The sequence below is a fragment of the Hydractinia symbiolongicarpus genome, chromosome 2 (genome assembly GCF_029227915.1).
Source record: "Hydractinia symbiolongicarpus strain clone_291-10 chromosome 2, HSymV2.1, whole genome shotgun sequence".
NCBI lineage: Eukaryota > Metazoa > Cnidaria > Hydrozoa > Anthoathecata > Hydractiniidae > Hydractinia > Hydractinia symbiolongicarpus.
In genome coordinates this window covers 15585163-15603614 of record NC_079876.1, presented here as the reverse complement: position 1 = coordinate 15603614, position 18452 = coordinate 15585163, and the positions used below count along the sequence as shown (strand labels likewise).

Here is an 18452-nt window from a genome sequence, read left to right as displayed (position 1 = left end):
TCGATTTTCATTTTCTTCGCAGAGAAATCGTTTGTCTTCATAACACCTGTAAATGTTTCTGATAATATCTTACATTCTTATAGTACTTTTTTTAATGACTAGTACTGTAAATGGTTTTAAAAAAGATAAAAAATGAGAATTACCAATATGTTACGTTATCACTTCCTGTGATGACATATCAACACAAACATTTTGTCACTAATTAAGTCACAACATATTGATGCTTCTTTGTGCCAAATTTCGCCAATAAAAACAAAACAGATCAAAAGTTACAGTCCGCGGGCACTTTATGCCCCCATGCTTACATGAATCAAAACGGCCTATACCAAATAGGCTTAAAGAGTTCACTTGGTATAGTTTTGATTATTCTACAGGTATTCACAGGGAGCAACAATAGATACAAAACACAACTAGCTACTCTTCCAACTATGTTAAAAGCGAAGTGCGTTAGGTTGCATGATATGGATTGTAATAATAAAGTTAAAAAAAATGGTATTGTGGAGGATCAGGGATGTGGTGGAAGATTGGAGATTATGGGATGTGATGGAGGTTTGTGTTATATAGTTTATGCTATCTATTTCTATTGTTACATTCGTATCTTGTGTTTTAACAAGGTAACAAAAAGGTTTATTTTGAATATTTGTTTTGTATTTGAACCTGTTTTTAGTATAAGTATCATGTATATATTATTTCAATCCGTATTATTTCGATTTTAATTATTTCTAAACAAAGATACATTTGTATATGCATATGCCAGAATATTTACTAAATTAAAAAAATCGCAAAACAGGGGATTTACTGTCTAATCATGTTACAGCCACATGAGGCAGTAACAATTCCTTTCAACTTATATCTAATTTCTTGTAGTGTCTGAGCTTCAACAGGTTTGCTTTCGCACATTTTTAATAACAACATACTCTGAAAAATGGGTCAGACGTTAGGGTTATGTCAACACTTGATTGTTTGATTTAAGTATGAACATTTGTATGATGCACAGATTTTGATATATCAAGTAAACTAAACCTCTTTATTCGTCCAAAGGAACAATTGATCCATTACACGTAGTAGAATTTTTCATTAGCAAATTATAGGAAGTTTTATTTTATTAGGGCGTTATATATTTTTAGGCCATAGTCAGGCTAAAAATATGTTTATAATAATAAGGATAATATTTCTCAACAAGTTAAGAATATTGAGGCTGAAACGAAAAAATACTACCTCTTATTTTGTTCTTCATTTTGCATTTTAATTTTGTTGTTTATTTTTTTTGTGTGTCAGTGGGTTTCACAAACTCAAATTCTGCGTTGTACATTTTTGAAACACTTTGGTCTACTTTACATAGATTTAATGAGAGATACAGTGGATTCTTCCACGGGTATACAGTTATTAATAATAATAATAATAATATCTCACAGAGCAAATCACCACTTTGCTGTGAAAGCACAAACTTTACCTGTGGATTTTTACTGTTGAAGGACTAGTTTATTTTGCTTTTTAAAACTTCCTTTGAGTGAAGGAAGTTTTATAAAGTTTATAAATTCTATAAAACTGTTTGTCTTAAAACATTTTTATTAACATTTTTGTTGGCTTAAAACAAGCTATGACAATAATAAGTTTGATATTACTACACAAGAAAAAATCAGCGCAAGTTAATTTTTTTACTATTCCTTTTTACAAAGAGCCTAATTATATGACCTCTGAATGACTTATTTAAAAAAAAAAAATAGTGAAAAACGTGGCTAAACTTCTTTTCGGTACGAGTAATTACTTTTCACTGTGATCGATTTTGTTAACATTATTGTGTAGGATATTAGGTGGGATATATGTGAAGTATACCAAGCGACTTAGAAATACTTTTATAATTTCAATACTAAGGAAGTAATAGTAAAAAAAAAATCAACAAAGAGAATAGAACATCTTTAGTTGACATGAACAAAAAGTTGACGATACTGAGTTTCATACAGCTTACCCTAGTTTAAAATGGTTTCTGAGTCAATGCTAAAGATTTTTTTTAAAAAAAAGAAATTCCAATTATCAGCAAGCAGAAATGATATCTAGAAAAAAACAAAAAAGCAACAACCTGGCCTCTTTTTATACAAGATTTACCTAAAGAAACTTGAAATAGATAAAATAATGCTAGTTTGTTTATTTCTACTTAGGTAGTAAGATGATTATTGTACATTTTGTTTGCAAATGTGACCTAAGATACCATGTTTCATTTTAAATCTTAGACAAAAATTTAGTTTAGGTTCATCTTCTTGACAAAATGAACTACCTAGCTATTTTTTAACACACTGAATACAGTGAGTACATTTCAAAACTATCCTATATGCATTTGTGAACTTGCAAATATGGCTGACACACTTTATTGTTGTTCTTCCTTTCATGATATTTAGCTATTTTTTTTTAGAACACTATCAAAAATTACAATAATGTTTGAAAATCTTGTGTTCTAAAACAGGCGTTTGTATCTTTGTTTGTTGCTATAACCAATTTCTTGTTATATTTTCCCTTGAAAAATATTCAAAACTAGCCGTATGCTAGTGAAAAAGTCCACTGAATCTCTCATTGAATCATGTAAAGGATACCAAAGTGTTGCAAAAACACAGAACACAGTAATTTGAATTTTTAAAAGTCACATCTGTATTATTCCAAAATACCTACTGAAACAAAGGTCTAAAAATATAAGCGGATAAAAAAAAAAGATAATATTATTAAAAAAAGCAAAATATCCAACGAAATTAAAGTTGTCCAACAACCATTAGGTAAAAATTTTGCAGGAATTTATTTTGCGAATTTAGAAAATTACAATTTTTTAAAACGAATTTTTAGCTTTAAATTTTTCTTTGCAATCTAGAAGAAATAAAAATTTTGAGTAAAGTAATTTTGGAGTTCTTAAAATGAAATAAAAGACGGTTTCATTTGTTTTTGTTAAAATAAATTTAAAGCATCTTCAAATAAATTTCTATCAAAATCCTCTTCGCAGTCTGAATCATCTAAATCTACTCTTGTGATTGTAAATATTCCTCATCTGGTGGTGATTAATCTGCTAATTCATCTCCACCAACAAGAGTTGAAAAGTGGGCAAATAAATCTAATTCTAATTTTTTTGCTCTTTTTTGTTACCTATCACCAACGCATGTGTTAATGTCAGATTCACGCATAAATTTAAATAAAAAGAAAATAGTGGAAATAGATCTAACTGACTAATGAAATTGAGTATTTTATTCTGTAACTGATTTCGTATTCTCCACTTTTTAGTTATGAAAAACTCGTACTTTTGCCATTGTAATCTAAAAAAGTGATTTTTTGCAAGAATTATGATTTTTCGAGAAAAGTGTATTACGCGAAATACAAAAATCAATTTTTTCGCAAGAATTTTATTTCACGAATTCAAGGATAATGCCCAAAAACTCATGAAGTTTTCTTCCTACGAAATATTTTTTCCTCTGGGTATAAACTTGCTATGCCCATGCCAAAAGTACATCAGAGAAAAAAGTATACCCAAGTCATTCACAAACTCCATCATAACTCGTTAAGTCATACAAGCAAGGTTATTACAAAATTTTTATAATCTACTGTTTGTTGTTTATATTTAGTCATACATTTTGCATACAGTAACTGTCCTAAAGTTATACACTAGTAATCAACGTAAGAAATTAAATGTTAATGACACAGAATAGAAATATAAAAACTTTATTTATTCTGGTATATTGCCCCCCTACCGCAATATTGTAATCTGAAATATTAAAAAGAACGGTTTGCCTAACAAACACAAACCCTAATCAACAAAGATCAATTATTTTATTTTTACACATAAAATTTTACACAAAGTGTTATTTATCTCCAGATTATGGGTTTACACCTTTTCTACTTTCTTGTTATAAATGCGTATGTCCAGGTTTTATTTTTCCTTTTTAATTATTAATCGATATTTTTTGACAAATATCATCCTCAGTATTCTTAATATATTCTTAGCATGATCTGAAAATATATAATGCCTTAATAAAAAAAACTTGCTATAATTTTGCTAATAACAAATTCTGCTTCGTGAATCGGATCCATTGTTGCTTTCGAGAGATAAAGAAGTTCAGTTTAGAAATTAAACTTCTAATTTTAGAATTAAACTTTATATTTAGAACAAACAATTGAGCTTGTATATTCTTAACCTCTGATCCAATTTTAGAGTATTTACTTATAAAAAAGTGCATCTATCTACCAGATACTCCAAATAACCACATTTGCTTTTTAGAAACTAGTGTTCTCTGGATAAGGTCCAACTAAATTTTTACTTTGCTTGGTTTCAAGAGACTGAATTGAAAATGTATGCAATTGTCTGATGTATTTCCAATCAGTTTTCATTGTGACGTTATATCATGGTACAAATTTCTTCTTAATAAAAAATATTTCTAACAACATCAACTTTTTATACTCTACAACAAAGGTTTTGTTGCAGGTGATATTCGAATACAATAGATTTATAAAAGTAGCAACCTCGGTCCCAGAACACAACAATGGAAGATGTAGAAAAACAAACATAACTAACCTCGTGATGAGTAAACATTGGCATCCTTTGTTTAAAAAATACTTTTTTAGGATATTTTGAGGAAATGAGTTCAAAAGATTTCAAAAGAGACAACCAGCTTTGGTTTTTTCTTTTTAGTTGATAAACAACTTGTTTTTGTGAGATACGGTACGCGCATGCTAAACTAAGGTTAATAATAGATCATTTAAAACATAGTGGTGCTGGACTCACAAAGTCACTGTATCAGCTACACAAACAAATCAAAAGGCTTGTTCGTAACTGGGGTGGGGTGGGGGCACCTATTAGAGCATGGACGCTTATTTACAATTTTCCCCTAACCCTAGGGCGCTTATTTGACAGAGGCGCTTATTGAGCTTAATCCATCATTTACGGTATGCATATACTTTTTATACTTTTTATTCTCATAGTTTATACTTAAAGATTAACCAGATTTCATCTTAATCTTTATGTTTAGTTGGAAGAAATATACATAGCAAAATGTGAGCAGATAGATGTTTTGGTTGACATTTTAATGCCTTTTTGATGTTATTTTCAGATAAATTTTCTAACGTTGTGATGACGAGAGTACACAACAGCTTACAATGTGCAGCATTTGGTACTAATCCAAATATACAATGGAGTTCAAATGACAGAAATATCACAAATGATGATAAAAATTATACTATCACTGAAATCAGGAATCACAATACAAATGAACTATATAAATCATTACTCACATTTAAGATGGATATTAAAGAGTTTTTATTGAGGTTTGGTGAATGTGGTAATCAAGAGAATGGAAAGTTAAAGTGTACCAAAGAATATGCATGTGCATATCAGTATATGTCTAAAAGTACTCTCGTTCCTGTGAAGAAAACGTTTAATCTTACCTGGTCATTCCAAGGTTAGACATCCTAGATATACTCAGAATATTTAACTTTAACTAATTATGTAAGATTAATTTCTATCATAAACACCTCATAATAGATTTAGCTATTGCTAATGGGCTTTAATTGTGTCCTAATTTTCTTAAGTTTTCCTTATAACATTTTATTTTTATTTTTAGCTCCGAAGAATTTTTCGTCTACTTTTCAGAATACAACCTCCATTAATTTTTCGTGGATTCTTAATGAAAAGAGGTACATAACAAAATATAGAATTCAATGTTGCAGACTTAATTGCAGAGAAATGATTGTTACAAATGTGATACCAAATACAAGCACGTCTGCCACTGTTAATGAATTGACTCCCTATACCACTTATGAATGCAAGGTAATGCGCTTTTATTAATACTAGCATAAAGTGTCTTTTGAAAAAATTTAAGTAGAAAGAATCAAAAGTTTTTTCTTATTCTCAAATGAAGTTTAATATATTAAAGTGTGTCCTATTAAAATATACATTATTAATTTTTATTTTTCAGGAAATGAGCTTATCTATGACTTTTGGGTCACATATAAAACTTACCTCACTTTCAAAATTGTAAAAATCAGTTGCAGCCTATTTAAGTTTTTTTATACACACAGGTTAATATACTTGAGCATACAGGTTAATATAAATCTTAGCATACCTCGTTTAAGCTTTTTCTTTCACTTTATGTTAATGTTTATGTTAATTTCTTGGAAAAAGTACAGGTATTAGTGGACTTTGAATTTTTTTTTCTTTCTTATTTGTTTTTTTGGGAATAAAGTTGTGAGAACATTTATTCTTGTATGATCAGCTTTAACTTAAGTCTTAAAGGAACGCAGCTTTGTTTAAGTTAAAATGACTTAAAACAATAAAGATCCTTGACCCTAAGGCTTGTAAAGTAATTTTCTGCAAGAGTTAATAAAATCGAAATGATCTATGCCATATTTCCTCAAGCAAGCTGTGGTAACTAGTATTCTTTACATTAGCTAGTGGTTATATTAATTTAAAAAGAAATCTGTTGATTCTTTCACGAGTACACAGTTTGATAGACTGTGATCTGTTAGGTTAATACAACTCTTGTGACAGGATATAATTATTTTTCTTCGCGTTATGTAAAAACTGAAGTTAAGTTTTATAATGTTACCACAAAGAAAGGAATTTGTCGGACAGAGGTCAATGAATTAATTAAAATTAATAATTAAAATAACTTATTTGGTTATTTAGTTACCAGACACCACTAGATAAATATTGATCTAATTCCCTAAAGCTAGGTCAACCCACCAGTGTCAAAACCGCCAGGCTCATGACAATGTTAATATATTTGTAACCACTCTTTTTATACTATCGATCAGTTCTCCAAGCTTAATTCATGCAATAAAGAACTGTCTATTATTTATTATTTTAGGCTTCACGAAATCAAACAAAAACTTAGCCTTCTCTTTAATTTGTACATTTAGTTTTTTTGGGGGAAATTTTACTTTATGTAAATGTTGCGCCATATTTGTTTTGACAATGTATCATATTTCACTCTTTATGCTTCATACAACTATGAATCATGAATTATAACTTTTCCGAAAGGTTTTTTTAAAGTAATTTTTATTTTATATATCTTTATATTTAGGTGCAAGTTTTTACTGTTTCAAGGGTGATATGGAGTAGATCGATTATTGTAAGAACAACAAAAGGAGGTTTGTGTTGCTTAAATTTTTTTTTCAAGAGTAAGGCGTAAGGCAATTTTGTATTACTTTTGTATTACAATTTTAAGGTCCATGCATGCAGCCACTTGGAATGGAAACTTATGTAATACCTGATGACAGATTGAAAACATCTACTCCTTCTTCAAATAACATGAATGTATCTTTTGCTCGATTAAATGGTGCTTTCAAGTGGAGCAGTAGAAATGCTTACATACAGATTGATTTGGGAAGAATAATGACAATTACCGGTCTTGCAATACAAGGTAGTACGCAAGGAGTCACAAATGTGCGTATAAAGTATGGTATAACAGATCCGAATGATTTAGTTGACTTGTGGGAAGAAAAGATAATTGATTATACGAATAAAAAAAGGGTAAATTCTTTTTAAATATATTTTTCTTCGTGTGTTCATGTAGTATTAAATATTCGACTTTGCAGTGGTCTAACTAAAATGTTTACTAATTACACAAATACAACACACTCATCCAGTCCCAAAGTTTTATTTTAGATTTAAAAATAGATAAGCTGGATTATTTTTTGATAGTCTTCGAAATAACTAGTCGTTGTTAGCCTGTGGAAAAATCCAAGGGTTCGCCCGTCCTTTTTATACCGCATTGCGTGCGTCTCGCTCATTGCGCAGCTAGGCTACTATTTTGCGTGACAGACAGACGGACAGACGTACATATAATATCATTATACGATCTATGTTATAATACCTGTAGTATTATAATATAGATGTTGCGAATCATAAAATTCAAATAACAAATGTTTACCTTTTCATAAATCTACTCGCAATGTCAGCTCACAACTAATATATTTCCTCTTTGAAAATAATTTACTTAAAACATCATTTGATAAATCAATATTACTTCTTACATCTCAATTACAATGATGTGTAAATTGTGGTGATAATTTTGGAACGTATTAATAATAGTAATAGTATTAATAGTCATCATCATTCATCATTCTCGGCTTAACGTCCGTTTTCCATGTTAGCATGGGTTGGACGGGGTATATTAATGACCCTCTTCCAATCTGATCTAGACTGTGTTAGATCTAAACTTAACTTCCTCTGTATCAAGTCTGTCCTTATAACCTCCTGCTAAGTCTTTCTCGGTCTGCCTCTGGGCTTTGTCCCAGGAACTATCAAGTCTCTACACTTTCTTACCCAATTATCCCCCTCCATTCTTTCCAAGTGCTTCAGCCAATTCAATCTTCTTATCTGGATAACATCTTTAATTCTATGGGTACTTAGCCTGCTTCCTAGCTCATCTGAACTCTTTCGATCTCTTAGACTGGCGTTACACATCCACCTAACCATTCTCAAATCATTCCTTTCTAAACGGTCAAGATCGTCCTGCTTCACTGCCCATGTCTCACTACCGTACAACATAACACTTACACAGGCCTCATACAATCTACCTATTAATTCAGTTGACAAGACGCTAGTCAACAAAGGAAGTAACTCTCTGAACTTTTTCTAAGCAGAACCTATCCTGCAAGTAACACTTCTTCCAAAACCCCCTTTACTGCCCAACATATCACCTAAGTAACAGAATTTCTCAACTATTTCTAACGAGCCACTGTTGTACATCATTGAAGCTGGAATTACTTCATTCTCTGTAATCTTACCTTTGCAACGCTTGCATACAAATTAAATGTAAGCTCTTAACCTTCAACCAATAATACTGCACTTCTTATGTACCCAATGCTTGCAAGTCTGACAAAAAATTAAGTTACTACCAACCCCTTTCCTGCAAACTCCACAAGCCACTTTGCAACTACAAGGTCATACTTGGCTGCAATGCTACTAATCATGACTTTAGATTTTGCTGTGTTCACCCTTAGCCCTTTCTACTCTAGTCCTTTCTTCCAATTCTCAAACTTTTCAACTAATTCTTTCATCGACTCTGCTATGAGAACCAAATCGTCTGCATACAATAACTCCCATGTTATCAATTTCATTAAAAAGACACCAACCATCAGTTGAAACTTTTGTACAAAATAGACAACAATATTAACGTGATTGTTTAGATTGGCAACTATTCCTAACTAATGAAATTACTCTATTTTCTCCCATGATTTTTTTAGCCACATAAAAAAAGAAACATAACTTTTATATTACTGTGGAAAGTTTATCATTTCTTGAACATGATAGTTTAGTAGGCGACGTTTAGGGAGATCCTTCTCCCATCATCGGGCAAAGTATAATTGTGTTGATCAGGTATTTATATAATTGCAGAGGATCGAAATTCATAAAAATTAACCAATCAGAAACGAGCTGATAATTACAGTTAATTACGGTAATTAATATTTTCTGTAGGGCTGGTAACCAAATCTCAGTAAGTTGATGGGAGAAGGATCTCCCGAAATGTCGCCTACTAAACTATCATGTTCAAGAAATGATAAACTTTCCACAGTAACATGAATACTGAACAGACAAACCGAAATAATATCTTCAATAATAACTTTTATAAAATGCAAAAAGGGGATGTTTTAAAGACGCTATCTAAGAAAAGCATTAGAAACATGATTAACTTTTCCTGTTATAGACACAGTCACACTTGATTAATTTGATTAAACTTAGGCCATTGTTTGAAAACCTTGAAAATAGTAACAAGTTGGGAACATTAGTACCTAATATCAACAATGTTAAGAAAGATTTTCTTGATCACTATAAATGAAATTCCTAACATTTCCTCTAATAACTTCGATTTTTGATTTTTAACACACACACCAACAGCTTGTTTAAGATTTATACGTGGCTAAAAGTGTTTGTACGTAGATAATAACGTGTAATATTCCCTAAAAGTGTAATAACGTATAGACAACAAATATTTCACAAACACGGAGCATTTAGAAAATAAAAAGATAAATATGGCCCCTTGTTACCTAAAAAATGTCTGCTATTATTTCAAGTCATTGGGTTGTTTACAGACACACTCTTAACACCACTGACATTGACAATAAAGTTAAAAACTGTAATCGCAACACATTAAGAACGTAAACAAGTAAAGACTACCCCTAACTCATTTTATTTTTAATAATAATTTTCCGACGGCAAATTAATTGTTTACATGGTAAATTCGGGATAAATTTTCGCTATCAGAAAGATGTTAGAAATAGAAAATGCTTTCACTTGGGAAATTGTTACCATTCTGGCTACAATTTGCGTGTGGAACTTTACCTGCACTCTGTTGAAGTAAATTTAAAAAAAAGTTTATATATGGAAAAATAATTACCTTAGTAACCTAATGGCATCATTAATATTAAAATTAAGAATTCCACTTAAAATGCTGAATGTTCAGATAAAAATAAATTTATTGCGAGTGTAACATACTGTTGTTTTAGCAGTGGTATTGTCCAACCTATCTACCGTTTTAATTGTTTTTTAAAAAATGATTTTTTTTATTATGTCATACTCAAATTTCTTGTTCGCCTTAACCAAGCTTTATCCAAAAACGTATTTCATATCAGGTCTGAATTCTTTTCATTTTATAGCATGCTTATGTGTACAAAACAATTTAACTGCGCTGTTAGCAGTATGAGCCAAATTGCATAATGCAGCATATCTTAAAGTATGCCTAAAATACTTAACATATTACTGCTACATGTCTAGTTTCCTTAAAAGACTAGTTTTTATCCGCAAAAATTATTTCCCCTACATACAAACAATAACTTTTTCCCTAGGTTTAAGTCTAGTTAAAACTTTTTATGCACTGATTCACTAACCCTATAGTTAGTGTACTTTGTGTTAATGCAAACCTATCATTTTTATAGACTACCTTGTATTCAGGTTTCGCCTTTATATTCCAACTATGTTTTCATGAAAAATTTGTAGACGGCATATTTTATAGAACTTTGCATATCCAGGCAGCAAAAACACAAAACGGCATTGGTTTTATCAAAATGCATTTACAGCTCGTCATATTCTCATCTACCCAGTTGAGCAAAGCAAAGTTGTGTGTATAAAAGTTGAATTATATGGATGTTCAGAGAGTAAGTAGTTTACTTTATTATAACTTTATAAATTGGACTTCAGTACAGCATCCCTATATAGATAATGTTTTATCCGAATAAATACATGACAAGGAAGGTGTTTGTCCTAGACTGAATTTTCAAAATTATTTTATATCTATGGTTCCTTTAATAATTTAGCAAAGTACTAACAGATTTTTTGTACTATATTTTATTAGCTGATAAGTAAAATTGCCTTGTTTATTTATTTTTGTTTTAAATCTTGCTATCTTTTTTAGCATGTTCCTCTTCTATGAAATCAGACTTTAATCCAAAAATGAATGATACCACTACAGTGTTGTCACCAAACTTATACTCTTCTAATTCTTGGTGTTCATCAGCTGGAGAGTTCTTAAGATATGATTTTGGCATGGAGGTTACATTGACTGGTATATTTGTTCAAGCCAATGCAACAAAAGCTGTGCATAATTTTCAAGTGCGATTTGGTAATAATTTAAAGTCTTTAAGAATTGTCACAAGGGGAGCATCTAACAAGGTATTAAATTCTTTGTAACGTTAACAGCTGTAACCTACTTCTATCACTGACTGTTCCGTCCTATACACACACTACAAAAATGTAAACACCGCAAAAATGCAACTGTTATCTTTAGCATTAAAAATTAATCCAGCTTAATTGGCTAGGAGAAACCTAAGATAAATGCATTGAATAGCTTATAATGGTGAAACAGGTGAAAACAAAGGGCTAAAACACAAAGGATTATTAAAAATAAACTATTTTGTACCTCACAACATATCAGCAAAGTAAGTGGTCAATCAAGGCAGATGAATATAATTTGCTTTAGTTGTTATCAGTTATCACCTTGTAGTTCTAAATTGTCACAAGAAAGATTAAATTAATATTATATGGGCTCCTTGAAATGCCTTGTGTTTTAACAATTTGTTTTATTTTAAACATATATATTCAACTTAAAACATTCAAATGACATTTTTTTCATGATTCAACCTTTGCAGGAATTTTACTTAACTCTATTGTTGTATTGTCTATTGTAGAAGGCACCGTGTATTAGCTAGTTCAAAAGATTGCTATTAACATGTTTGGCATGCTATGTGAGAAATTGGGAGCATAAGAAATATTTATACAGCTAGCTTTAAAATGCGTAGATACTATGTTAATAATCATTAACACTATTTTAAGGAAACATGTATTAGTTTAGTTGTTGATCATGTTTGTTTGATTAGTTCAAAATGTTTTTTTTTATTTATGTTAGGTGACTTAAGGCATAATAAAAGCATTGATAAGACAGAAAAAAATCTATAAAACAAGATACTAATAATACATCTTTGAGCTGCAAGCTATATTCATATTGTTTACAATCTTTTACTTTATTGATCTGATGCAAAGAACATACAACCTCCTAAAAACATTTTAATTCTAAAATTGTTAAAGTTTAGTTTAGCAACATATATGGCCTAAAAAAATTTAATTTTTTATAATTTCTTATTAAATAATATTTGTTGCTTAGGTATGATAAACAGAATATAATTTGAAGGAAAATTATAGTTACAGTATACTTATTATATAAAAAGTCTTGATGGTGTGCAACATGCATATTTAGAGCTATTTCCTTTTTTGAGCATCCGTCAAAGTAAACACTCATAATATATTTTAAGAACAATATGTTGTTTCTAAGACGATTTGTAAAGTACGCTGGAGGAGATGAACCTGTTTTAAGTTTTTTAGGACACAAGGGCGTCATGTTTCTTAAGAATTTAAAAGTTTCTATAATCGATATAACAATTTCAAGGATAACACTTTTTAAGTCATAAATCATCGCGATCTAAGTGACAACTTCACTATTTTGTGTTGAGTAACATATTGTTTTTAGACGTTTATTGCGAACAGAGCTAATAATTCCATAATAACACATTGGTTCGACATTCCATTAATATGCAGCATTATTGATATCATTCCTCAATCAAATGGAGGATGTATAAAGATTGGTTTTACTGGTTGTTTAACAAGTTAGTTGTTTCTGATTAAATATTTTAAATACACACACTTGGAAAATGTATGGATTGTGGATATGTAAAGTTTTACATAGTTTTGTTAATATATAAAGCCTCCTCACCAACTATCCAGTTATTACAAAAAGTACTGATGATCAATTTGAACAAAACTTTAGTTCCTATTGTGTTTAGGTTGCATGAATAAACTTGGAGTTGAAAGGAGAAAACCAGGAATAACTTTATCTGCTTCTAGTTCGTCTTCAAATAATAATTTGCCAGATAAAGCTCGATTGAATAGTCTTAGAAATGCATGGGCAAGAAAAGTTGGTATGTTAAAAAAGCTAATTACTTCTCGTACTTTCCAAGTCACTTCATATTTGTTAGCTTTTCTGTGATTTTTTTTAACAGACTTCCTTTTTATATTTTATTGTTGATTTTATATTTCCATGGTGAGTTTCCAGATCTTGGTGAATAACAGTTTTGCGTTTCAAATGTATTTCAACAGACAAAATGTTATTGCATTACTTCTTACTTATTGTTCACAAAAAATAATAGCTGGCAAACCTAAACACGTTTTTGTTAATTTTAAATTTTAGTTTTTAACTTTTCATGAAGTAGGATATTTTTTATATATTTTTATATGTTTAGGTTATCAAACCATTTGGCTTCAGGTGTGCTTTAATGAAACAAAATACATTTTTGGAGTTGCTCTGCAAGGTCTTGGTTTTATATGGAATGACAGAATTGAAACCTACAAAATAAAATATGGTTATAAACATGATTCTGTCATTTATGATTACAAAATAAATAGTATCAAACATGTTAGTAAAGTATTCTATTTTTATAAGATATTTTGAGAATTGTTTTTTGCATAAGTGTAAATTTGCTTTAAAGTGTATACTTCATGTAGTTCTGATTATTCTTCAGGTATTCAGAGGGAGCAACAACAGATACAAAACACAACTTGCTATTCTTCCAACTATGTTAAAAGCAAACTGTATTAGATTGCATGAAATGGATTGTAATAATAAAGTTAAAAAAAATGGTATTGTGGAGGATCAGGGATGTGGTGGAAGATTAGAAATTATGGGATGTAATGAAGGTTTGTGCAAGACTAAATTTCATTAGTTTTTTTAATGTTCTAACTTTAATTCCTTAACATTTATTTACATCTTCATTTAATAGGTTAGATTTTTTCTGGTATACTTGTTACATGAAATTAAAACAAAATGTGTTTTACTTAACTGAAAGCTTGAAGCCATAATGTACATAAGATTGCTATTAACATGTTTTTGCATGACATACAAGAAATTGCGAGCATGAAAAATATTCATACAGCTATCTTTTATTAACGACATTTTGAGGAGACATCTTTTAGTTTCTTGTATAATTAGTCAGTCTACATTGCCAAAAAATTACCAAAATCTAGTAAGTTGTTGATCATGTTTCTGAGATTAAGTCTTTTTTTAAATGATTTTTCATTTATGTTGACTGACTTTAGGCATAATGACAGCATTAGCGTCATAAGGTATAATAACAGTTTACAATCTTCTACTTCATTAATCTAATGCAAAGAACATAAATCTCTTTAAATCTTTTTAATTCTAAAATTGTTAAACTTATTTTTACAATCGATAATAATGGGTTAGATTTTTCTGTTGCATGAAATTAAAACCAAATGGAAATATTAAAAAAATGTGTTGGCAAATTTGATATATGTAAAATAAGTGTAAAAATATGAGAAAATGCAGGTAATACTGATTAGAATCTTCAAATTCATATGCACAACCTAAGAAAACACTGAAGAAAATAAAGGATAATCAGACTGCTGCTATTTGTAAAAAAAATTTTGTAAATGTGTTTCTGTAAGCGTTAGTTTGGTCTTTTATTTTCTCAGCCAATAATATGATCATTCTTCCAGCAATGGTCCACAATGTCATTTTTGTCTGTATTTGCGTTGTGTACGGCTTTTTTGTGCTCTTAAGCATGTTGCTTGAGCATTCGTTTCGTTTCGCCGTCATAAAAAGCGTCACAATCCTTACACTGGATTTCGTAGACAATATTACATTGGCTCTCTAGACAAATTTTGTCTTTCGGACAAATAGCCAAAGATGATTACGATCATTATCCGTCGATGACAGCTGTAGCTGTTAAAACAAGCCTAGAATAACTGAACAGGTAAGTGGTAGTATTAATCTCATCGATGTTTCTGTAAAAAGAAATCCAAAGGGGAAAACTTCTTTTCACTAAATCTTACCATCTGTTTTCCTGCCATGCAAGTACACGAGTCAAAAGATAACGATAACGCCGGATGGAGAGACACAAGGATGAAATAATGTGCGGACTTTAAAGTAGAGCAGGAGCAACGTTTCCAAAATAAAAGCTCAGTTATTAACTCCGTTTTTTAATCCTTCTAGAGAAAAAGAAAAAAATTAACACCATGTATAATAGATTCAGGCTTGCTGGTCCCTTCGTTTTACCTGCAGGGGTGTCAGTTTTGCCAAAAGGTTATCCAAAGGCCAAATTTTTGGATAATCTTCAACCTCATTGTAACAAGCTTTGAAACATGTGCAACAAGTGATACACAAACTTTGACATGTAGCAGGGATAACATTTAATAATTTTTTCACAAATATGAAATCTTTTGTGTGTTTTATTAACACAATAACTGAATGGTTTAGACAATTCTGTAAACACCAACGCACTACAGAGTTTTGGTGACTAGAATTTTTTTTAAAGAATTATTAAACTAAAAAAGTTAGCATTGCAAACTATTATGTAAGAGTTATTTAAATGCTGGCTAAATTTTTGACTAAATCTTAGGAAGTTGAGGTAAAATACTAACTAACTATATATAAACTAACTCTATTAACTATATTAATATGGAAAACATAGCTTTAAAGAGGTCCTCAGTAACTTGGCACACAAAACGCATTCTTTTTAAGAGGTATACAATAACTTGCCGCAACACAGCTCACATACCTTTCAAGAGGTAACAGTAACCTGCTGTCAACATTGTATCAGTAATTGACAACTAAAATATTCACAACACTTGTGGAAAAACGATATTTCTTTGTGAATCTTTATTCCCTACATAAACTTGTTGATAAGTACTGACAACTTTTACCTTTACTGCAGCAAATGACCGTGCTTGGGAAAAAGCAACATACAATTCGCCATTGGTAAAGCAAGGTCTGCGCAAGTATATACCAACCCTCTCAAAAGTTTGACCCTAACTTTTTTTTATGGTCAATGCATAAGACAATGTTAAAGGAAACTGTATTCGCTTAATTTGAAAGGGTAGATTCGTATCATTTGGGCAGAGTGAAACTCTTTAATTAAATTAGAACACAATCACCTCTACAAATAACAGTAACAATTACACAGTTAATAACATTGGCATGGTGGTTACGAACGATTAGTCTTGTACCATTGCAAAGGCCATCCTTGAGACACAGATTTCTCAAAAGCATTACAACACATCTGATTGTCATGTTGAAGTGGTGTGGTGGCATACGTGAACTCAATAGGGTATATATTAATTTCCTCTTAGTTGTCTGACACAACAGAATCAACACTGTGGTACGTATTTGTATCGCCAGGAATTTGATTCAAAATGTGTTTATTAATCTCCAACGCTTTTTCATTAGTTGGAGTTAAGACATCTGCCAAGATTTAAAAGAAATTCTGAAAACACTTGTTCTCCTTATCTAGCTCTTAGTGAGTATGTAGGTGAAAAATGCTAGTCAAGAGCAATAGAGTGGAACTCTTCAAGCAGACTTTTAAAAATTGTGCTCGTCCAGTTCTCTCTACAACTGAAAATACTTGAAGAAAATTCCTCTCAAAGCAATAACTTTACCAGCGCAAGGTGTGTTGCTATTACATATAACCCTAAACATGTCATCAATCGCCTTAAGAGAATATTTAGTTATCATACTGTAACTATTGACTTTAACAGTACTTGTAGAGCCGTCTAAAACAGAGACTGGTAACTTGAAAAGTGAGTGACAGTCTTACCATTTTGCAATAATGTAGCAGCAATACCTGTCCATGCACAAGTAGCAACACACAGATTTCTTGTAATAACTTCCATAATAATATAATTATTGTGATTATTATCAAAACATTTAGAATGGAATCTACTATAGTAAGTTGTTCTTCATTCAACAAAGGTCTGACTTTTAGAGCCTATTGTCTCATTTCTTCGAAATTTTGGTAATTCATCATTTTTATTGATACATACGCTTTCAAGTTGATATTTGCCATATAGTTATCAATGTAGACGGGTATTTGATGAATCATCGCCCTAATAATGGAAAAATGAATATTGGATGCTGGTAATAGTCGGGTAGTGCCTTTATTACCTTTTTCTATGTAAGAAATTTATGGCTAGCCGGAAGCGTCAAAGCGCGGATTTAAGCTACAAGTAACTGTGTGACCCAATGTTTTATACTCTGTGGAGCACTACATAAGAGCCGTACAATGTGCCACACAATCAGGTGGAGCACTTTAGTACAGATATGTCGTAAATCAATTGAAGCGCCCACACCATTATAGTGTTGCAACATATTTTTTTGAAAAATAACTTTACCGCAATGATAGCTAAAATAAAAATAGAGTTTACAAACCTTTTTTACTCAAGTCGAAATATTTTTAAAATGTCTCAGGTGAAATATATATTTTTTAAAAAAAATGTTGCTGAAACTTTATCAAAAACAAAAACATTTGCAACCCATTGTTGCCCCATCATAGCAAAAACATTCATGCAACTTTGCTTTTTTCACTTTTTAGTTAAAAGCAGCTAACTCTGTAGCTAGATAGCCACAACACCATACACAAATGAATAATAGGATGCCGAACTGAATATAAACTTTAAAAGAATAGGACTAAGTACAACTCAGTATAGCTAGCCACAAGCTAGTTCAAAATCTATGTTCTTCGTCAAAATTTTAAAATTAGTGATTTAGATTTATACGTGGGTAAAATAAACCATAAAAATATATGTGCCTTAACATGTGAAAACAAATACTATAAAATTAAGAAAAGCTTATGGAAGACAAAATGGTCAAACAGATTTGAAAACGTGACAATAAATGGCCTCTGTAAGATGTTTATGTTGTTTATCCGGTTCTGGCGCAATTCCGGAATTAAGCTGCATAGGACCATAACCGGGTTGCGAGATAATTTTCCAGAAAAATCTTTGTTTGTAGCCAAAATCTTTAGATGGGTTTGTTTAAGATATGGGGCGATATATTAACCTTTACATGTTACATATTACAAAAAAAGTTGACAATGCCGATGCATCTATGGCTCACTTCTCTTTCAATTTTTGTATTCTC

At 30.7% G+C, this 18452-nt stretch overlaps 1 protein-coding gene across 2 annotated transcripts in view; it reads left to right on the top strand.

The window, feature by feature from the left end:
- The first annotated feature begins 5203 nt into the window (after positions 1-5203).
- The window catches only part of LOC130629640 (uncharacterized), a 29401-nt gene continuing 16152 nt past the window's right edge, over positions 5204-18452 (top strand). The window contains exons 1-10 of one of the 2 annotated variants that reach the window (XM_057442913.1): positions 5204-5429; positions 5592-5797; positions 7053-7119; positions 7197-7501; positions 10986-11127; positions 11385-11641; positions 12993-13128; positions 13306-13440; positions 13762-13934; positions 14041-14215. In XM_057442913.1, coding sequence (XP_057298896.1) covers positions 5270-5429; positions 5592-5797; positions 7053-7119; positions 7197-7501; positions 10986-11127; positions 11385-11641; positions 12993-13128; positions 13306-13440; positions 13762-13934; positions 14041-14215 — 1756 coding nt within the window. In that variant the 5' untranslated portion in view covers positions 5204-5269. The remainder of the gene's footprint in view (positions 5430-5591; positions 5798-7052; positions 7120-7196; positions 7502-10985; positions 11128-11384; positions 11642-12992; positions 13129-13305; positions 13441-13761; positions 13935-14040; positions 14216-18452) is intronic. The other variant, XM_057442912.1, reaches the window with a different exon arrangement.